The following is a 23,035-nucleotide window of genomic DNA, read 5'->3' as shown; positions in this document are numbered from 1 at the left end:
TTATACTTGGAGCAAAGATACTCCAGACACTTCATCATGCCTTTATAAGCAACGTGTATATGCTTTGGTAAGAAGAGAACGTTAGTATAATCTTCCAAAGTAGAAAAAAAAAAGACCAAGAAGTATAGTTTGTAAACCTGTCCTTTTGGAACTCACCTGGTAAGGATGGGCACACCTAAACTGTGAAATACTGACTGCTCTGCAGCGTTGCACTAAATTACGGCATATTGTCTTCTGGAGAGGAAAGTGAGGTATTTGCACTGTGTACTTCAGCTAATGATAATCCAGTTCACCTAACTTCAGAAGCCCAAATTCCTTATTCTTAGGAAGTTAAGTGGAGGAGTCTTCTGATTAGGAAGTTAAGGAGAAAATTAATTTCCCAAGCGTAATGGGCAAGTACTTCTGAAGGGTATTTCAGGACAGGTATCTTAGACACTTAATGCTGTACACTTTTTAATACTGTATTCTTCTTCAGCAAATACCATTTCAAAGAAGTCACAGAAACATATACAAAGTTCTATTCGTAACTGCTGATAATACCCTGCTGTTCTCCCAACTCCCCCTCACTAATCAGTAAATCACTGCTCTACAAGAGGATTTGATCCCAAAGTACAACACAATTATGATGTCTAACCAAAAATTCCTAAGTATCTGCCACAAACTACCTATAACACAAAACCCATAGTGTTGCACTTAACACGCAAGCAGTAAAGATCCCTAAGGTGCACAGGTACATCATTTCTGCTTTTATATTTATCACTCGCAATCTGAGGCCAGGTCTTCACAGGAAACTCAAAATTCTTGGCTGTCACTTCTTAATCCAGGACTGTCAATGTAGTAGCAACCCAAAATCCCGTTCAATTTTTCTTAAGACAGGCCATGATCAAGGTATTATCCACATCCTTACATCTAGCCACCATACTAGCTCATCCAGCATCTGAAACATTACTGCAAGCCTCAAAGACAGACCTATACTTCAATACATTACTTGGTTAGAACCAGAGGATCCTTCTCAATCCACATCTCCGTGCTACGCGTTTAGGTCCTTGATAGCACAGTCCTCTAACACAATAATCAAATCACTATTACTTCTCTCCATAACACATTTCCCAAAGTCAAACATAAATATTGATGAAAAAAAAAAGGAATGATACATACAGAATGAGGAATGGAGGGAGCAGAGTCACCTTACAAATAAGAGTTTGATAAAAGTCATCAAAAATACAGTTTATAATCTGTTTGGTATCAACATTTCTATTGGTTTTGGAGTACATGTGCTTGTTACTCATGACAAATACCAACAATGCATACCAGCCCAATACAAACTCTGGTGGGAATTTTGTACTTTTAAACCCTCTTCGTAATTATTTAGTACCTTTAAAACAAACTAAGGCATGTAACCTGAATGGGTCTATGATTTTTTTTTCCCCCCAATAATGACTTTATTCTTAACCTGCAAATATGGGAGAATGGACGTTAGGCCGAAGGGCCTAAAGCTAATCATTACTTTCAAGAAAAGAGTTTACGTGCGTTTGCAAGACGGACACTAACAAAACCGCTAATGAATTCTGGTACTTTCAGCTGTCTGTTCCATTTGTAAAGTTCTACCCCTGTACCTTTCCCAGAATTCACATGTTCACGAAGGAAGTATCACTTTGTATCACATTAAAACACAGATTCAAAGCCAGTGACATCCATTCGAAAGCAAGTTTGTGGCCAAAAAGTGGAAAGCTCTCCTCTTAGACATGTAATCCACTGTGGGAAAATAATGGAAGATTGGTGAGGAGGATTGTAAACATGCCCAAGTGACTTGCCGCTAGGGTGTTGAAAAGCACGTATATCATACTAATCATTCTTTAGTCTTGTGTGCTTGACAAGTAGAACATCCATTATAACATAGGCCTGTGATAGACTCCGAGGCACCCTAACTATCGTACATGCTCAAGATTCCTGCCCTGCTGTGGAAAAGAACAAAGCACAGTGGTAAACTACACCTGCACAAATCCCTGAAAAACAGGCAAAACCAGCAGGTTCAGAGATCCTCTAGCAAGGACTGAGCTCCACGGTGCCTGCATTCCTGCTTGCGTGCCGCTGCCGGGGTGCTGCTTTGGGGATGCCCCAGTTCACGAGGTAATGAAAATAAAGTTACTCTTTGCATTTCGTCTGTGGCTCTGTGGTTGTTCCTGCAGCCTACCGGTGTCAGCTCACACATCCACCTACACAAAAAAAATGGGAAGCCTCCCTGCCATTTGTTTACTCCTATGACAAAAACAAGAACTACGTGGTTCAAGAGACAGAATGGGGGAAAAATACTTCCTGTATAAAGCTTTAAAAAATGCTCTAAGATACCTTTATTTATAATTTGTCAGATGAAACTTACAGCAGTGAATAACAGTGCAGCCTGCCAGCCAAGTAACCACTACTCCAACCTCCTTCCCCCAGCCTCTTTTACATACCCACAGGTGCACAGCTGACAGATGCACTTCTTCAAGGATGGAACTACATGCAAAGGCACAGGCGATATAGGAGACATTTGGCAGACACCCCCCCCCCCCCCAAAAAAAAAACCCCAAACAAACAACCACCCCACTCTTCAGCAGCAGTCCTGGAAGACAGTTAGGTCAGAAGAAGACCTAGGAGCCTCCAAAAGCAGGGACAGAGCACACAAGACTAGTACAGACTGCACCACACATCCCAGCTGACTGGCTCCTTTCCTGAGGCAGCATGCCCAGGTTCCTCTGGTGGTGTCCCAACCAGAGCTCTGTGGTCCTGCTTTCAAGCCTCTTCTGACCAGGGCATGAAAGCCTTGACAGTCACTTGGGGAACCTTTGTGAAGTCACCAGCACCAAGCTCTACCGCCAAGTCTGCAAGGAACACTGCTGGGCCTGCTCCACACAGCAATAGCTAAGGGCAGAGCTTCCAATTCTCTAGCTGTTTGACCATGATTAGATCAACATCTAAATGGACTGTTAAGAAGCACTTCCCTCTTAGCTGTTAACGTGTCAGCAGCCACATTCCAGCTTCCACAACCAGCCACATAAAAGACCTTCCCTAAAGCTTGTCAAATTCTGCTTCATAAGGAAGATGTCAAATACAGGTGGAGATTCTTCTCAAAACCTATTCGCAACTGTTCGGTAAGAAAGAAGGAGAAAGACGTACCAGAACAGAGGAACAACTTTATTTAGCAATGCTTCAAAACTCTGTAAACACATCAGGTTAGGGGTCAGTACTTTTACAGTGAGATGTTCATCTGCTGGAACCTCAACTTTCACATTCCCACCCCATCAGTTACTTACGTCACAACGCCAGAAACGTGTATCAACTATTTGAAAATAAAGTGGTATTAACACTACCACAAGTCATAAATTTTTACAACTTTAGGCATATTACTGCACAAATGTTTTACACGAAAAAAATATGCACTTCAGTGGAAGTCTATAAAAAGAGAGCAGCCTCTATCAACAGGTAGAACTGATGGCAATATCAACCAGAATTCTCAATTAGAGTGAAGAATCTAATGAACGTAGAGCATCAAGTAAAATTTGGGGGCGGGGGGAGGCAGGGAATTAGGGGCAAGATAGAGACACCAAGGATTTCACTATTTCTCATTTGAGACACTGTTTTTCCAACACCTGCTATTTTTAAATCATCTACTCAACATCTATTTCAAAAAATATGCTTAAAAACAAATACATAGTTCTGTACATAAATGATGGGCTGTACATAGAATGCCACTATGGATGACATGAAAGTGGAAGAACCGGAGCAGGCAACTGACACTCTTAAACAAGGAGACTGAAATACAGTCTCCACAGAAAATAGAAAGGACTGCAACTTCGCCATCTAGGCAGTGCCTGGAGAAGATGCTACACGCCCAAGTGAACTGCAATTGCACTGTTATGGTTATGCTTCTGCTGCATAAATTCTATCCTGACGATGGTTCCTCTGTGCCCGACTTCTCATTCGACCCCTCTTTCTCTGGAAGAAAAAGTGTATTAGTCAGCACTCTATAACATTCAATTAATTGACAGAACTACTGCTCCAAAAGTGTTTGGCATGTTTTTAAAAAAGCATATACAAAATGGTACTTCCAATTTTGGTAAGTGTTCCAAGTAAGGTACAATCATCTGCTATCAGTACAGCCACAATTTTAAGCAAAATCTAAACTGCAGCAAGCCTTTGCACAAAGTGTAAATCTCACTACTCCTTGAGACTAGCTTGTTGTGTTAAATTCCTAGTACTCCATTAAATACCCTCTGTTTTGGTGAAAGTCTTCTGTATAACCGTTACCGCCTCATTTTTATTAATGCATTTCAAACTAGCTTTGTGAATTCTCAGAATTCAACTTCAGATTACTCCTTTGCTAATGCACCTTAAGGCTTTGTTTTTTTCTTTAGTAGCTGCAGATTACCTCAAAAAGTCAGATGAGCACCTTTCCTCCTACTTGCAAGATCTTAATACAACAAAGGAAGCATGTTTCCTTCGCTTTTATGTCTCATCTTCCATAAGGAATAAGCATGCAAATAATCCATATCCCTACACTTTCACAGCAGGGTTCAGCTACTTGGAGCAGGTTATTTATAGTAGTATATACCCAGTGGCAGAATGGACAAAAGCTTGTTGCTACAGTACATGGACACTTACGCTTCAATTTTTGCATTAGGTCTAATGGGATTTCATGTATCCTTGATGCCATCTCCTGCAGATGTTGACACGATGCCAGCAACAGGGAGTATTTTCTCTCATCAGGACACCTTGGCGTTGACATCTTGGTAAATTCTTCATCCAGTCTGAAGAGTTCTAGAGGACTGCACAATCCATCTCTTCCTCTTTTTTCTGGTGCAAGACTTTGGTCTGATCTACCACTTACAGTTTCATCTCCATTGTGTGTTTGATGCAGCTCCTCTTCACTTCCAGAGGCAGTCTTTTTCAGCTCTTTATGAATGTTTAACAGGGACTGTAGATCTAGCTTTGATTTTTGAATATCCTCCTTATTTTCTGAACCACCTGTTACACATGCGCTGTCTATTACATCAAAATCAGACTCTGAGCTTCCAGATTTGTCGGGATCGGTGAGATCAAGAAATTCTGGCAGTGTCTCATCCAATATCCCCACGTAACCAGTTTCAGAACTGATAGAACTTAAGAATGGAAATAAATTTGAGTGAAGCATCCCATCCACTAAGGAACCCTGAAAGTGGTCTGAAGGCAGAACATTTGTTACATTATTGTTTTCTGAACAAGTATCTGGAGCGTTCACGCTCTTATTTACATACTGAAAAGTCTCTTCTTCTGGATCTTCTACAGTACTTCTGTTCAAAACAATACATTTTAATTCCTGTGCTTCAGTTCTCTCACTCTTTTGCTTTCCAGATGTTTCCGAAACTGGAGATTCAATGATATGACCTATGCTCATCTGCTCTTGAGGTCTAAATTCTGTAGAACTTACTTGGGACTTCCTGTCTGACAAGGGAGGATCACAGTCGGGTACGGGAGATGCAGGGATGGAGCACATGAATCTAGAGTCTGCCGGCTTCTGCATTATAGGTCTAGCATCCATTGGAGCTTCTTCTAGCATTACTTCAGTTGGGGCCAGCTCTGTGTCTGATGAGCCCTCAGTCCGAACAGCTTTTGCCCGTGAGCTTGAAATTTCGGTAGCTAAATGGAACAAACCACAGTAAAATTTTAGTACTTTCATACTCTCAGTCAATCTGTTCTTCTTCTGTCCCTTCAGTAACAGAAGTGTCATGGTTTAACCCCAGCCAGCAACTAAGCACCATGTAGCTGCTCGCTCACTTCTCCTCCCCGCCACCGCAGTGGGATGGGGGAAAGAATTGGGGAAAAGAAAAGTAAAACTTGTGGGTTGAGATAGGAACAGTTTAATAGGACAGAAAGGAAGACAGTGACAAAGTGACAGTGACAAAAGAATTGGAATATACAACACAAGTGATGCACAGTGCAGTTGCTCACGACTGGCTGACCAATGCCCAGTCAGTTCCCAAGCAGCGATCCACCCCCACCATCTCTCCCTACTTTATATACTGGGCGTGACATCACATGTTATGGACTATCCTTTTGGCCAGTTTGGGTCAGCTGTCCTGGCTGTGTCCCCTGCCAACTTCTTGTGCTCCTCTAGCCTTCTTGCTGGCTAGGCACGAGAAGCTGAAAAATCCTTAACTTAGTATAATTATTCTCATACCGAAGCCAAAACATAACACTATACCAGCTACTGTCAAGAAAATTAACTCTATCCCAGCCAAAACCAGGAAAACAAGCAATCCAAGAAGGAAGATGTATAGCTGCTTCATATTGTTTACGCTTAGGTTTTTTCCTCAACACAAAGGGGATTCTACACAGGAAAAAAAAAAAAAAAAGTTTAATCAAATTCACAGTATTCACATTGTGTTAGGCCTACATCTTATTGGCTTACTATGCTGTATTACAGAGTGATCCATTACGGTAACTTGCAGCTGCACTGAAATAATTATCTTTTTCTTCCTGCGTGACGTGTGCAAGGTCAATGAACTAATCGCATTTTTCATCAATGAGTATTATAAAAACAAGCAGTTTAGACTTACGCAGATTTTCTGGAGTTCGGGGAATTTCTTTCCTTACTAAAAATGGGTTAAAACACAGTGAGCTTATGAGATCTTCTAATGACATGCCTTTTCCTTCACCACTCTGAGGCGACTCAGATACCACTGCCTTTGCAACCTGTAGGATGTCAGAGAAGGGCAAATCCTGAGAAAGCAAGGTTATAACCCCTTTATTTCCGACACTTACAGCTCAAAATAAATCCCATTCTCCAAACGATCGGAAGAGTTTGGAATCTCCTGACAACTCTTCTGCCATTTACTACATAGGCTCACAATGACCACAGTGTCCTACAAACACAAAATGAAGATAGGGGACTGAAATCAGAATTCAGTTCTAAGTTCCCTCATCGTCTAGGAATCCATCTTTAAAATAAGAAAATGTGCTCAGATAAATAAAATGTATTTAAGACACTAGTCAAGAACTGCATAAGCATGAAGACTAGAGCTATATTTACACAAGTAAAACAGTTTAGCAGACAAAAAGTAACTGTACCATTTCAGTGAAAGATTCAACCTACTTTCCAAATCAAGCTGTGGCACATTTTACAGTAACTCGTGAAGGAATTTCTCAGTTAAATCTTAAATAAAATACCCAGAAGAGGAAATACTTAAACTCCTGCTTAAAATTCTCAAGCCCCTCTTAAATATTTAACCTGCATAACTTCAGAAACAAAAAGCACTACTGACGTCTTCATATATGCAGTGGCTCATAGATTAAGGTATGAGAGGTGACAAAAATCATACCATGATTCTACTGAAAGTGCTATTCACTTCATCATCATTTTTAAGTATGACAGCTGCACAAGCCCCATACTTTCAGGGTGTACTTACTTGGGCAGTCACCCCTAAACCTCAGTGACACAGATTACTATCCAGCAGAAAAAAGTAATTTTTCACATATGCAGATTACAAGAGGCATTTAATGATATAATGAGTAATTTGTTCTCTGAACTTAATGACCATTTATTTAAAAACAAACAAAAAAATTAAAAATAATTTTTCCTAACCTCTTCTGCCAGTTCATCTCTGGCTTTCTGAAGAAGGTCTTCTTTTTTAACAGGAGACTCTGTCGGGAGAACACCATCACCTGCACTCTCCAACACTTCTGAAGTGGTGGACTCATCCTTTCCATTTTTTAAGATATTTGGAGGCTCAGGCTTTTCTTCCCCCTCGCACGTTTCACTATGCAAGTTCTAGAAGAACACACAGGAATTATTAGAAGTTTTAAACTCAAGTGTCAAAAAATTAGCATAAAGAAACTGCTGTACCAGTTCTGAACAGCAATGACCTTAGCGTTTACTCAATAAAAATATTTCAGTCTTCAAATTCTAAACACAAAATATTTTTACAATCATATTTAAAGTAGGACACAAGTAGTGGCTAGGATAGAGTGTTGCATAGAACACAGGTGACTCATCCACAACTACCTTAAACGCACTACAGTGAACAATTGTGCAATGGCCAACTGTACATCCAAGTTGCTTTTAGGCCACATTATAACCCTTAAGTTCACACACAACTTAAAGAAACATCAAAGTCTGACCACTGCTCACACCAAAAAAGACTGTTTCAGCAAGCAGGGTATCAGTGACACGCTGTATGTTGTGCTGGAAGTCAGGTGCAAGTGCACCTACTTCCTAGTGTCCTTGCCTAAAGCTTAATGAAGTCCCTGACAGATAGCTTTTACAGTTTTACAGGACTGACTCAGATTTGTAAAAACACCACTTTAAAAAACTAAAGCAACAACAAAACACCCCCCCTCCAACACTAAGTCTAGCTTTCAATCAATGTAAAAAGCAAATATCCTAAGTTTAACTTATTTGACAGGCAGGAAATTACTGAAGAATAACCTTTTCAATTAACACGTCTCTGTTTTCAGATGCTTTTGACAACTCCAAAGGCACTGAAGATATCCTTGGGGCAGTGGTGGAGATGAAGGGAGATAAAAAAAAAATAATTTAGAGACAAATAAAACAAGTGGCATGCAAATCTCAGTAGCAAGCCATTACATATTGTGTGCCCCGTATCTGTCCGTTACGATTTCCCTCAATTCGTCCCGGTCATCAGAAGGCAATTTTACTATAGGGAGAACCTGTGACAACTAGAGCAGATGTAGCCCTAGCTGTGTATCAGCCTCCCAAAATTAATAAATTACAAAACTTTTCTCTTGATTACCAAATAGAAAAAGAAGGGATTTTGTGACACATTTTGTAAACAAGTCTTCTGTATTCTGCAATCAAAGATAACTGGAAAGTCTCCTGTGGACTTGATAATGTTCTTTTCCCTAGATATTCTTCCTCTGAAGAGCCTCTGGCATCCACAGGTCTTTTCCTATATGAACTTACTGATATTTAACAATCACCTGGCTACCAAAAGCTTCAGTCTGACGAGTGTAGTGCTAATTGCATAGCTCTCTAAAGTGTAAGGTACAGTCCATGCTTCTTAGGGAGAACACGCCTGAAAACGTTAGTATTTGCTGTTATCTGTCTTCAGAATCAGAATCAGACAAAAATCCATGCTGCATGAAGTCACCGAGAGAAATCCACGCTTTAATTGTCAACTACTTGGACAACCTTTGAGACTTGCATGCAACTACATCTACTGACGTCTAAGTAAAGGGCAGCCTTCCTTTGCGAATTCCCTTTCTCTCCTAGTAGGCAACTTTCAAGTATCTGTAGGAGTCCTGTTACGAAATACCATGTTATTCAAAAGGTCATGAAGCCTTCCTGAACGAAGTAAATGACAAACAGGCCAAAACTTTTTGGAATACCATCGTTTTGTGTTCTATCCTTTGCTGGAACTGCAGTTAGAGAAGTTACAGAACAAAGTGATTTCAGAAGATTCAGGAGAAAAGCTGAGACAAGGGGAGTCAAAAGAATCTCAGTAGACATAATAAAGGGGGATGAAAGATGATGTTTAGCGCTTACATTGTTGAAATTAGCTGACATAGAGACAGTCCTTGATAAGAAGAGCTGGTCCTAAGAACCAGCCAATAAGGTAAAGACAGTTCCTGATAAGAAGCCGGAGCAGGCCCCAAGAGCCAGCTAAGACTGGTCTTGCGGCTTGGGTGAATACCAAGAAATCACTGAGCCTGCGCAAGAAGAAAGGTTACTAGCGGTGACGACGAGGAGTCATCTATCTTCATCTCTGCGACCACCAGACGACCACCATAAAGAGGCACTGCGCAAGCGCAGTTGAGAGGAGACTATGGAAATGACCTCTCGGAGCTAATTTTAATATGAAGCGGGGACAGGTCATGCATATGTATAGGCGTATTGTGAATATGTAACACTTGACTGTATAAACTTGAAACTAACTGCCGAGTCGGGCGCGCACGACTTTGGTGGGACTACCCCCCCGTGCTGCCCAGCACTGAATAAACATACCTACTTTACAATCTCACTGATTGTGGAGTCCGTTTCCGCACGTCAAAGCCTTGTCAGGAAGGTTTAGCTAGCACAGTAATTCTGCTTGGGAGTCAGGGGTTTTTGTTTTGGGTTTTTTTTTAAACACAAAAGAAGGGCTCCTGTGAACATCTGTTCTTTTATTCTCAGGCTATACTGAACATACATGCCCATCTCAACCCAGAATTCTCCATTTTCTCCACCTACCTCTTAAAGCTTGAAATAACGTAGTTAAAAAGCGAGATAAAAACCTTGCAGCTTGGCTGCTGCACATCCTATTCAGCAGCAACCAGCTGATCTATCAGTCACCAGCTGGAGAAAGTGGCAGTTACTTTAGGACTATCTTACTCAATCAGGTGGGTGTGACATGTAAGCAGTGGGCTACTGAAATATTCCACTAAGGATCAAGATATGCAATATAGTCAACTCCAATAAGTAAATTTCTATCTTTTCCACTGTTTTTTTATCAATTTCTCATTAACATCATACCATCCTGGTGGTGGTTCTGACTCATCCGTCATAGTTTCCAATGCCTCAGCATCTTCCTGGTAAGGTACTTCATGAATAGAGTCAAAAGCATCTAGAAAAGCAAGTCAAGAGTTTTACTATTGCTTCTGGTTTTTTTGCTTCAGCTTCCCAGGTGACACAAGATTCAGACCACTTCTGTAGACTATTCAGGGGATGGACTTTATGAACACTTGAAGAAAAGTAAATACATAAGCAGGACAGTGGAATCAATCCTTTTGGTCAGGTACCACCTGCAGCCACAGATGCCACTAGCAGCCAGCACCTATTTGTGTTGCTCCTGAACACGTCTGAGAGGCGTGATGCTACCTGCTGCCCTGCACATATCAATCATACGTTCCACCTTCGTCCAAACTGCAATCCCAGCCACTTGTCATCATTATCCCCTCCTCTCCACACACGCATCAATTGTGTGGCACGTCAGTTCCACAAAGCAGTTCCACAAAATGTCTCTGTGGACATACTCATCCCTCTGATCAACACTGTGTCAGTCCAAGCAAGGCAAGGCACACTATAAGGAAATGTTTTGCACATTATCAGAGGTCTGCATACCTCAGCTCAGGACTCTCTAGAACAAAAAAATACCAATTTTGGTACATCATTTGGATAAACAGCTGAAGTCTCTACATTAGTTCTCTACTAATGCTAAATTTCAGCTTCTGCAGCACAAATGGCACTTCCTTTTGTATTTAACGCAACACCACCTCCAAAATCCAAGCTCACTTCAAGAAGTTCAGTGACGATAACTTTTTTTTTAAACCTTACCATGTTAACAGGCAGAAAGTTAGTTTTCTTAGCGGCAGGATTCACAGATCAAGCATCTTAACCACAGAGCAGAGAGAATGCCACAGACACCAGTTTGTCTCAAGCTTTCTAGTATTACCAGAAGCTCAGAGCATTATTGCACAGTGCTTCAATCTTTGAAATTTTTAAGGCAAATGACCTTCCATTTGCAATTCTGTAGCCTTTCCTTTATGGCTTCTAGACTTAAACCCACATACCCTCAGACTGCTAGAGCAGTGCTTTCACCTTTGTAACCAAAAGGATCTTCTCCATGTTGCTTTGCACGTTGAAGTTCCTACACACTGCTGCTATGTCTTTCTTCCTAAAAGGGACTGCAAATGACATATGATTCAAGCTGTCTTCCCCCTCCTTTTCCACCCTTGCTTTGTAGCTTCTAATTTATAACTCTATACTAGGGACAGTCAACATCTGGCCAACAAGCACTACCCACTAAAATACAATCAGCTCACCAGCCGATTAGCATGTGCAACATACACGTCTGATCAGAGTGACCTCTGATCAGCCCTGTTAAGCTAATGACTGAAAGCAATCAACACAGAGATCAAGGAAGGTCCTGATCAAATAGCACAGTTACTGTAGAATAAGTATTTCAGAATGCACCAGGGAAAGATGTTTACCTGGGAGGACACGTTCAATTTCTTTTCCCAGCTGGCCAATGGGAAAAGTTTTACCTTCTTTCCCTCCTTTGTATTACACCTCCAACCTGAAGCAACTTTTACTGTTAGAATGAATGTATTCTCTACAACCCATGAGTGAACCTTTGTACACAGAAATCTGTCTCAACATGCTTCGTGCAACAACAACAAAATACCAAACAGCTCCAGCATTGGGTTTTTTGCCATATCAAAAGCTTCAGAGAATCTTTGAGATACCACAAGGTTGAAAAATGTAAGGCAATTGTGGCAAGGGGTCACGCAGAACCAGATTATCAGAGACTATCAAAGATACTTGCAAACTCAAGAAGGGAGTCTTTTCGACTCCAAGTAACTTTTAACAATTGGGGCTGGGGCGGGGGGGGGAAAGGCAGGGGAAGGGAAAGAAGCTTCTCCTGTTCACTGACCTGAAAGTGATCCTAGATATTGACAAAAGATGCTATCCTCATCATCTTCTTCTGCAACATTAGAAGAATGGGGTGACAAAGCCCCTAAAAAATCCTGAAGTTCCTTTCAAAAGAAAACAAACAGTTACAGAAGCAGGCTGAAAAAAAATCTGCATATCCACAGCAATTAACAGACATTATTTACAACAGCTGTTCTGCAAACCAGCTGTCAGACTCAACACAAAACTTCTCCTCTCTCTGCTGGGTAGCTAGGCAAGGGTATAACCTCAGCTCCCTGTACCAATGTGAGTGTCAGAATGGAAATGATTGTTCATTCATCAAGCAAATCACTTTAAAAGGGAAAAACAGAACTCAGCAGATGTCCAGACTGACGGCACACGAGAGCTCAGTTTCCACAAGGGGACAGACATAGACAAAACCAAAGCCAATCAGCTCGCTCTTATGCTGATTTACTGTCTCGACAAGATGGTTCCATCTCCCATCTCAAATGAAGACACCAGCTGTCATTAAGTCACACGTATCTTCTTTAAGACAGACTACTTCATAAAGCAATTTCTGCTATACTGTGCTATCTGATTCCCTAACCTTATACACAAAGCTTAAGTGTTGCAATAGAACACACTAGCATAGGTGTACATCCTCTCTCACCTTCCCCCTTTCTCTTTCCCAGAATCAGATAAATTGAACACTACTTACTGGATCCTGAGCCAAGGCTAAATCAAACGGACACAGGCCAAGAAAGCTTTTCCACTTCTCTTCCCAGCCTTCCTGTTCTTTAGAAATCAATCCACTCACTGACATACCACACTGTTGCTCTGCTTTTAGCCTGTAACATAAGAGCACGGAAAACAAACACAACACATCTGTTAGTGGAGACAATTCCGCATAAAGATGTATTACGTGTTCCCCTCATCCTGCAAAATCTTTGATATGTATCAACTTATTCATGCACCGAGAACTAACTGAAACAACCTAAAAAGCAGCTGCTAGGTAGTCTTCACGTTTCTTACACTAGAATTGGAGGAACTATACTAAAATACATAACACACAATGAGATACAGACTTAAACTTTCCCTAGGCCAGTTGCAGATAATGTTTTAAAATCCCAGAACTGATGAACATAAGAAAAAAAAATAAAAATCAGATCAGCTAGCAAACAAGGTCCCCACGAACAAAGCCTGAAGCGTTAATGAAGCAAGGGCTTCGTGGTTTAACCCCAGCCAGCAACTAAGCACCACACAGCCACTCACTCACTTCCCCCCCCACACCCAGTGGGATGGGGGAGAAAAATCAGGAAAAGTAAAACTCAAGGGTTGAGATAAGAACGGTTTAATAGAACAGAAAAGAAGAAACTAATAAAATGACAACAGCAATAATAAAAGGATTGGAATATACAAACAATGCACAGTGCAATTGCTCACCACCTGCTGACTGATGACACCCAGTTAGTCCCCGAGTGGCGATCCCCCCACCCCCCACTCCCCCCAGTTTATACACTAGATGTGATGTCACATGGTATGGAATACCCCTTTGGCCAGTTTGGGTCAGCTGTCCTGGCTGTGTCCCCTCCCAACTTCTTGTGCCCCTCCAGCCTTCTTGCTGGCTGGGCATGAGAAGCTGAAAAATCCTTGACTTAGTCTAAACATTACTTAGCAACAAACTGAAAACATCAGTGTGTTATCAACATTCTTCTCATACCTAGCTCAAAAACATAGCACTCTACCAGCTACCAGGAAGACAATTACCTCTATCCCAACTGAAACCAGGACAAAGGGCAAAAAGCTGAAGTTACCTAGAGAAGAATCTCAGTTAAAAGTTATATAGACAATCAAGACAAATGTGAATTTCCCAGAGGCAAAAGAAAGATTGAACCAACATGTTCTCACTATAAATTATATTAATTTAGAAAAGACTTCAAGGCAGGAAGACATGATCCTTAGACTGAAGAACAGGGAACCAGAGCAAATTTCCAGACAATTACCTTATTGCTGCCAAACGCTGTAGTGCTTTATTGCAGAGCACACTGTTATCCTCAATGACCTGAAGTTGTTTTAAATCACACTGACAATGTTCATCTCTCAGTGTCCTCAGGGCTTCATTTAATAACTGAATGACTGTTAAGAAATTCAGTTTTTCACCTTCATACACACTTCCCGTACAAAACTTGAAGTATAGCAAGCAAGAAAAAAAGAATTAGTGAACAGCATCAATATCAGAAAGTTTTGTCTTCTGTAGTCAGAGCAAGGATACAAAGTTCCACTTTTTTTTTTATTTTGATTTAGTTCCCAATTGTTTCATTTTTCAAAAAAAAATGCTCTCCAGATTTAAGCCTCAGGTTTGTTTCCTAGAATCAGCTGCTTGAAAACAGCCTATAAAGCAATACAAACTAAGAAAACTTCAACTAATGAGGTATTCTGTTGAACCACTGCCCCAAAAGATGTGGCAGGCCTGAACAGCACCATATGCTACACGCTGGAAACAAAAGCCCATTAGTTAAAGCAAGAGTTAAACTGGTCAACGTAGTTTTAAATGTCTAAACAACAAAAAAATCAGGCACTAATCAGGCAGACTTATGAATGCAGTTATCGAATTTAAAAATGGTTGAAACATAACCAATATAAAACAGCAGCATAATCACAACAAACTTTCACATACAAATTAGACATATTTTCTCTATCCTTGAGCAACCACCTCCTATCATCCGTCAAGTACTTTTTTTAAAGGTATCTAATTGCAAACCTGGGGACTGAAAAAAACAAACCAGAGTTTAGCAAGAGGGACAAAAATTACCTACTTGCTGTATGTCGCTTTCAACTCTATGAGCCAACAGCTGTGGAACACTGAAAGCAACATTAGTTCCATCTAAAACGCACTGACCAGCACAATCTTCAAGTACAGAATTCACAGCTTCCTTTTCCTTTTTCAGAGATGTAAGCATTTCCATTATAAGTGTCCACATACCGCGGACCTTAACAGGCAAGACAGACAAAAACGCTACGTTAAAATGTTTGCCATAACATCTATAATGAGGGAGTATCAAAACAGCATAAAGGCAGATGAAGGGACCTGCATAATCGCAGGCAGGCAAGTGGTAATAACAGTATCTGAGACTAAGTGTTGCAGAAATGTAAGAAGAAATACAGTACGCTGCCACAGCAGAAAAAAAATGCTCACCTTTTGAATTCTCTCAGTTCTGTCATTTTTAGTTTGGTCATTTTGTTTCATCCTATATGCACATGCAAAACAAAAGTTCAGGTGGACTACACTGAAATTCTAGTTCGTATTTCATAAAACTGAGTAAGAAATCAATTTCATATATGCTTAGTTACAAGGAGAAACACTTACTTCTGAGACTGTGTCTGCAGGACTGCATATTCAGACTTCATCTCTTCTATTTCTTTCATTAAAAGCCTAGCAAAAAAGTTAACAGTTAGCACAGATTTTTAAAAAATCCGTGTTTCTACTCTGCTGTTCTCAGAATTCCTTGCAATGACTAACCAATCACGCTCACTCTTTCCAAATCGGCATACTGAGGCAGTTTTGGAACAATGCAATAAAAACATGATCCTTGACTTCCTCGCCATGACTTTGTGCAGAAAGACAAGCCAGGAAAGCCACCAAGATATTTGTAAATTAAGCAATTAAGATTGTCGCTTATTCTACTGCAAGGGAACAGCTTTTATTAGACCCAAGAACAACAAGGAAGTTACTAGAAACGCACTTATCAATATACACTGCCAAATATATTCAGCAATTGTACAGTCCCCAAATCCTTCAGTTTCAAAAAAATACAGACCAGAATACTGAAGTACAAACAGCTGGGCCACCAAAGTCCTTTTCCCAAAGCCAAAGTGCTTTTATTAAATTTTTAAGGATGTAAAAACAGAGGCCCGATTTTCAGAAACACCGGGTGCCTGAATCTTGTTGAATGCATTGATCTTCTGATGCCTTGTTGAGAATGAAAAAACTAGAGAATTACGTTTTTGAAGAGTACCACTCACAAGGTAAGAGCCCTAACACTTCCCAAGCAGGGTGAGAGGGGATGCAGAATTATAGAAATCAGAGAAGCTTAGGAGATTTTGACCTCTGGAAATTATACTGTTAAGCGTTCCATTGAAAGCAGAGCCTTCAATTATATTACTCATGGCCCTGTCAAGCCAAGTCTTTAATGTTTCTAGCAAGGGAGATTCCACCACTTTCCTGGGCAACCTATTCCAGTGTTTAATTGTTCTCACATGAGATTTTTTCATTTTTTTAAATCCAGATGGAGTTTTCCTTTGGGCCTGTTGCCCCTTGTCCTGTCACCATACATCCTTGTGAAGAGAGTACCTCCATCTTCTCTACAACTACTTTTGAGATATTGGAAGACTGTGATTAAACCCCCTGAGCTTTGTCTTCCTCAGGCTAAACAAACCCAATTTCTACATCTTTTACTCGTATGTGTCAAGTTCTCCCATCTTCTAACCATTATGGTCCTCTGCTACAATCTCTCCTACCTTTCAATCTCTCTCCTCAACTGGGGGGACCAAAACTGAACACAGTATCCCAGGTGTGGCCTTAGAATTGCCAGGTAGAGTGAAACACATCTTGATCTGCTGGCTGTGCTCCTTTTCATGCAGCCTAGGAGGCTGTTGGTCTTCTTGGCTACCAGGGCACGCTGCTGACTCGTGCTCAGCCTGTGGCCCAACACTACTCTCACCTCCAGTTCTTCTTAGCAGAGCTGCTTCCCAGCCAATCATCCACAAGCCTGTGCTGCTGTTGGGGATTATTCCTCCCCAGGTGTAGGACTTCACACCGATCTTCATTAAACCTCACACAATTCTTGCTGGGCAAGTCTCCAAACCCAGCAAGGTCTCCTCATTCTGTGCAATAGCTCTTCATCCCAGTATATCTACCTTTCCTCATAGTTTGGCATAATCTGCAAGTTTGGTTCATTTGCATTCAATACTGTCATCCATATCCCTTATGAAGACAAGAAATAGTTTAAGACACACTATCAACCCCAGAAGAATTCCACTCATGATCACCTACCAGTTAAGACTTTGAGGCACTACCACGCTTTGGGCTCACCCCTTTAGCTGCCTTCTACCTTTCCAAAGGTGACACAGCAATTCTGAAAGGATGGCAGTTAAGTATCTCTGCACCCTTGGATGCATTCCATCAGGTAGCAAAGGTTTGTCTATGTCCAGTTTATACACGTGAACCACCGCTCTACCCTCTTCTGCTATCAGTAGTTTGTTGCTTCCTTCATCATTGCTTCTTGGCACAGAGACTGGGCTACTGACCTTACCCCTGAAGATGGAGGCAAAGGAGGCACTGGGTGTTTCAGCCTGTGACACTTGTAACTTAACTTACCATTTCATTCAGAAGCAGACCTAAATCCTCCATGTACTTCCACTTCCTAACAACATACCTATGGAAGCCTTTTCTCAGGCTCTTGCCACTCTCTTGGAGCTTTAGCTGAATTTGGCCTTCATAACTACATCACTGCACACCTGAGAAATATTTCTGTACTTACGTCTGGGAGTCAGTCCCCTCTTCTGTATTCCATATGCTGCTGCTTTGGTTTCTGAGCTCTATCACTAGCTCACTGTTTTAACCAGGTTGGTTTCTTGTTATGCCTGTTTCTTTTCCCACTTAAGGGGAAGGACCATGCTTGAGCTTCAGCAAGGATCTCTGAAAATATCCTAGCACTCCTGAGCCCTTCTGCTTTCCACAAGATACCTCCTGGCAGTTCCCTGGGCAAGTGGAAATCTGCCCTTTTAAGTCCAGTGTCACTACTCTTCCACTTAAGATCCTAAGGAACATGAGGAAGACAAGTTCCACAGTCTTGGCTGCAGTGACCATAAGGCTCCTGTTGGCAGTTATATCTCCAGAAAAGGTTCTCTTACTTGTAAGCAGCGAGTTCAAAAGAGTGCCACTCCTACTCAGCCAACCCAGCGATTGCATTGCAAAATCATCCTCAGTGCACTCCAGTTCCCCAGATTGCTAATGCACCACCATGCTGCTTTCCCAGCAAATACCAGGGTAAGCTGAAATCCTGTGTAAGAATCAAGGCCTGCAGGTCAGAGGTGTGTTTGATTGGTCTGAAGAAGGCCTCATATACCTTCCCTTGTATAGAGGGAGAGGTGTAGAGCAGACCTCCACCATGAGGTCTCCCTTGATGCTAAACCCTCTGATCTTGATCCAAAGGCATGAAACACATCGGTCCTCTCACGCAGAGCTATGCTACATGCACCGAAACCGCTCTTTTACCTACAGTGCAATCCCCCTCTTCTGCCATTTACTGAACAGCTTGCAACTGTCCATGACAGTGATCCAGTCATGTAAACTATCCCTCCCCAACTCTGTAAATTCCACTAATACATAACTCTGTGCCTGCACAGAAAGTTCCAGTTACTCTTGTTTCTCAAACGGGGAATGTCTTCCATACACACGAATAAAGAATAGCATAATTCTGGTGAAGTAATTAAGGATTATGTAAATAAAATGTGTCCCACGGTAATTAACCAAAGACCAAATCTTCATCCTGAGACAGTTATATTCTAAGATATGGCCCTTCAAAAGTTAAGAAATCATAGTGCTGTACATGCAGAATTCCCTGATCATTTTTAATGCCCGAGCAACCTTACCTTCCAAACTATAGCATCTCCTAACTGAAGAACTCATTTCTTTAGACTGCTATGCTTCACAAAAGACCCAACAAACAGTAGAACTTTCAATTAAAGGAGGTAAAGGGGGAAAAAATGGGGAGAAGCTCAACAGAACTCATGATGTAAGGCAGATGCAGCCTCCTCAAATCCTTTTAATAACACGCACACACACAAAAGCCAGCTTTTATGGAAAGACTCCAGTTCTTTAAAAGCATTACTTACTGTGCTTTTTTCTCATATTCTTCAATAACAAAAGCTTCCTTTTGAAAAATTTGCAGAAGTTTATTGTATGCAACTCTACACCTTGCATCTGCCAGGTACACATCCTCAGGTCTGAACTTCACAGCTTCAGCAAAAGGTATACCAGTGCCTAAATGGAAGTTAATGTTTGGATTACATCATTCACTTTTAGCAAATAGGCAGCTTCCTAATCTACATAGTTTGAATTGAAAGAATCACAAATCACAATGCCCATTTTACCCGGGCTGAAACAGAGTATGCAGTATGCTGTCTTTTTTTGCCAGTTCTTTCTGTCGTATATTTTCATTCCCTCACTCTCACTCCCTTTCCCTACTCTTTAGGTCACCAGAACAATACAAGATGCCTGGAATAGACAGTTCTGATCCTTCAGAATTCCTCACGTTGTGAGAAAGAATATAGTATAGTGGTCCAATACTTGTGGACCAAACCATTGCTTGTGTGGGTAATGGTGTACAGCATTACACAAATGAACCTTGGAGCAAAACTCATAAAGCAATACAAAGCAAAACAATCTGTATTCTTCTATCAGCAGTGGCTCTATGCAAGAGCCCAGAACCCTATGAAAGATTTTGAAGTGAGCAGCCAGCTCAGAGATGCTTAAAGCTCTTGGCATATATTAAAGACTTGACAGATTCACTGTCAAGCACGACAAATGAAGCATTTTTATTGTTCCATTACAGCTTACCTACAGAGTTCCTTTTCAGGTCCTCAACCAGTACATATCTTGCAAACTGATAAACCAGGTGAATAAATTTAGGACCAGTAACAGTAAGTGAAGAAGGTGTAACTTGAGGAAGACAGCTTCGGTTTTCCTTCTAGAAAAGTTAAATTGGTTTTAAACACAAAACTAATCTAAGAAATAAAGCTGAAACAACAGCCATCAAACATTTAGCCGAGTACCAAAACACTGCAGCCTACTCGCTAGCAAGCCTGATGCAGAGCTAAACTACTTTGCCACCACAGTTGACAGCTACTCTAGTCAGCAGAAGAGACTAAAACTGTTTGAATGTTCTGCCCCACCATCCCTATTTCCGTACACAAAAGACAGTTTCAATGCAAAGACTGAAATCAGTGTTGGGGCAATGTTAGAAATCTCTGCCCTTCTCAGTCCTAACTGGTAATCCCTACCTTTGAAAAAACAGTCGTCTTTCATAGTTTCTACTTAAGTCCTTAACCAGTGTACTCTGTCCTGCTTTTACCTTACTCAAAGATATTGCGTTGTTGGCTTTCACCTTGCCCATTACTACTAAAGAAATAATAGCGTTCCAGTACATACAGACCTGATTTATAGAACTGTCGTTAAAAGAAAGGCAGCGTGAGAACTTAATAACCAAAGACTGCTGAAGGAATTGACTTTGGTTTGTCTCTTCCGTCAGAAAGCTCACCTTAAACTTTAGTCCCTCCCTCCACACATAAAGAAAGACTAATGTTGAAAAAGTTTTTCAAGCATCTGAAACCACTTTCACAATAATAAATACCTTCCCAGGCAACGTAAGCAAACACCTCTCGAGTTGAAGAAAATTATTCTCACTCAGAGCTGAGGAACCCTCTAGACTTCTGTTTAAGCAAATACCATTACCCAGAAGAAAGCCTCAGCAGTTTTAAGACCTAAGATTAAGCTTCTGGCATTTAAATTCCACCATGCCACAATTTTTCCTCAAGCAAGTCTAAGATAAACTATATGAAGTAAGACACAAGGTAAAACTGAATTTTTTGGTAAAGCAACCTTACTTAAAACTCTTGTTTAAAAGCACTACATATTCTCTCAAAAAAAGAGTGAGGCCACAGAAACCAGTAGAACATCGATTTCCACTCTTCATAATACTCACTGCAATCTCTTGTAGCCACAAAAAGCACTGCCTCCTAAATTGATGGTCTGCAATCTTTCCTGATGGAAGGTGATAGTGTCTTTCCGTTTAAAAAGGATGGGGGAAAAAGAAGGAAAAAAAAAAAAAAAAGAAAAAAACAATTTCAAAACATGTTTGAATATTCAGTTACCTCATTAACCATTATAAGAACAAGACTAAGACAAAGATTTCTTAGTGATGCCTCCTAGAGGAGCCAGAAAATGAAGGGATATAGCCTAGACCAAGAATAGCTAAAAGTTTGTTGAATGACAAGGTTTTCTTGCCATAATAAGTTAATTACAGACCATTTCAGAGACACAGTCATCTGCAGCTCTTTTTAACTCAGGAGAAGGGAAGAAGATAAAAAAAAAAGGGAGGTCAAAATGCTGACAATTTTCATGCCACTGGTCTTCCTCCAGCCATTTCTTTAATGTGTAAGCTAAAATAGCTCAGCTATACGAGGAAAAACATTAAAGAAGATGAGGTTCTTGCCACGTTGAAGATCCTGGCAGCAATTTGTAACTGGGAAATGTTACTCGCTGTTTGGTCAGGGAAATGAATGGGAAAAGTAGATTACTTTGCAACCATGGAAGTTTTTACCAAACTTGTCAAGTGACAGATACTGTAAGAAACAACTTAAGGCAAGGTTTCTGATACATTACAGAGTTGTGACCAAAAGGAAACAAATTCTCTGACCGCATGTTCTTCTTCCACAGCGTTCCCCAACAGGCCACTTCCCCCACCCCCCCCCCCCCCCCCTCAGCAACTGCATAAACCATATTCTTGATTACGTGCACAGCAGTAACCTCACAAGGCAAACACTTACGTGAAAACTTCTTCTGTGCGGGACCAGTCCAGCTTATGAAACAAGAAGTAGGCAATGCGATGAAACATAAGGCTCCTTGGGTTATCAAAGGCATTCCTAATACACAGATAAACAGCTACATCAGAATTAGTTAGGAAGCTGACTGACCTCTGCATTTTAACTGGCAGCTTAAAATTACACAATACGACTTTATTGTAAAGCATCACAAGCAATACCCTGCACGCATTATTTTCTGCACAGTGAAAAATACACATCTTCCAGCCTACCTGACGAAGCTGAAGTAATTTCGGTGACAGCGTTTTCTCTCAAAGTTTTAAAACCAAGAGGTAAGGAGCCAGTCAGCTCACTCCCTCCAGCTGACCGCCCGGGATGCATCAGTCGGCGAGCAAGAGCACTACTCTTTCTGGGTTTCATTTCTTCAGACACAGGCAACACCGGCCACTACAGCAATTCGGACATCTCCTCTGCGTCACGTATCGCCAAGGGCACCAGGCCCCCTCGGCGGCGGCGGTGACCCTCCCCTTGCGGCGTGCGCTCCTGGGTGAATCCCGCACTGCACAAGGCCCCCCCCTTCCTCTCCCCCCCTCGCTCTTCCTCTTCCTTGCCCCCCCGCCTCTCCCCCGCACTTACCCTTGCGGTAACACAACGTTGTCCTGAGACGTCGGGTCGAAGCCCAGGGCCAGCACGTAGAGCCAGAAATAGTCGCTCTCCCGGCTGCCGCTCATAGTGCCAAGCAGCTGACGGAACACCCGCCGACGACACCAGGAGGACACCGGCCGCCCCACCGCCGCCCTGCCCGGCCCGCCAAAAGAAGAGCGAGCCCGCTCCCGCCCGCCCCTCACACCGCGAGATCTCCCGCCCGCCCCTCACACCGCGAGATCTCCCGCCCGCCCCCTCGGGCCAGTCAACGGAGGCGCGCAAGGCGAGCCGGGGCTTGGCGCCAGCGGGGCGCGCTGCCTCCCGGGAGGCGTAGTCCGAGAAGGCCTGGCGCCTGCGCGCTGCGGGGGCCGCCGAGCGCAAGGGCCGCCCGCCGCGGGCAAGGGCCGCCCGCCGCTTGGG

The 23,035-nt window shown here is 41.8% G+C and overlaps 1 protein-coding gene and 1 non-coding gene across 5 annotated transcripts; both read right to left on the bottom strand.

Moving 5' to 3' along the window:
• Positions 1-3,156: 3,156 nt before the first annotated feature.
• On the bottom strand, positions 3,157-22,774 carry HAUS6 (HAUS augmin like complex subunit 6). Of its 4 annotated transcripts, none has more exons than XM_030004858.2 (17): positions 22,607-22,774; positions 21,977-22,072; positions 21,133-21,211; positions 19,989-20,118; positions 19,265-19,412; positions 15,735-15,800; positions 15,564-15,615; positions 15,184-15,357; positions 14,371-14,552; positions 13,086-13,215; positions 12,390-12,492; positions 10,490-10,580; positions 8,447-8,510; positions 7,604-7,789; positions 6,579-6,714; positions 4,645-5,658; positions 3,157-3,978 (listed from the first exon to the last, which is right to left on the bottom strand). In XM_030004858.2, exons 1-17 carry the CDS (start codon positions 22,699-22,701, stop codon positions 3,926-3,928), a joined length of 2,799 nt encoding a protein of 932 aa, XP_029860718.1. In that variant the 5' UTR covers positions 22,702-22,774; the 3' UTR covers positions 3,157-3,925. The 4 variants fall into 4 exon arrangements, with proteins under 4 accessions (XP_029860718.1, XP_029860717.1, XP_029860719.1 ...); XM_030004857.2 differs by having other exon boundaries at positions 21,977-22,417; positions 22,607-22,719; XM_030004859.2 differs by lacking the exon at positions 22,607-22,774 and adding an exon at positions 22,243-22,558.
• On the bottom strand, positions 8,607-8,736 carry LOC115337534. The gene has a single exon (XR_003922186.1).
• Positions 22,775-23,035: the final 261 nt, after the last annotated feature.

This window comes from Aquila chrysaetos, chromosome Z (genome assembly GCF_900496995.4).
Source record: "Aquila chrysaetos chrysaetos chromosome Z, bAquChr1.4, whole genome shotgun sequence".
Classification (NCBI taxonomy): Eukaryota; Metazoa; Chordata; class Aves; order Accipitriformes; family Accipitridae; genus Aquila; species Aquila chrysaetos.
The sequence above is the reverse complement of the archived record's forward strand: the minus strand, read 5'-3'. Positions and strand labels throughout refer to the sequence as shown.

Coding starts and splice junctions, on each gene's coding strand:
- HAUS6 (XM_030004857.2), bottom strand. CDS start 22,230: ATGTGTATTTTTCACTGTGCAGAAAATAATGCGTGCAGGGTATTGCTT. Junction 10,581..12,389: donor ATATCTAGGATCACTTTCAG/GTCAGTGAACAG, acceptor TTGCTTTTCTAG/ATGCTTTTGACTCTATTCAT. Junction 3,979..4,644: donor CCTAATGCAAAAATTGAAGC/GTAAGTGTCCAT, acceptor TTTTTCTTCCAG/AGAAAGAGGGGTCGAATGAG.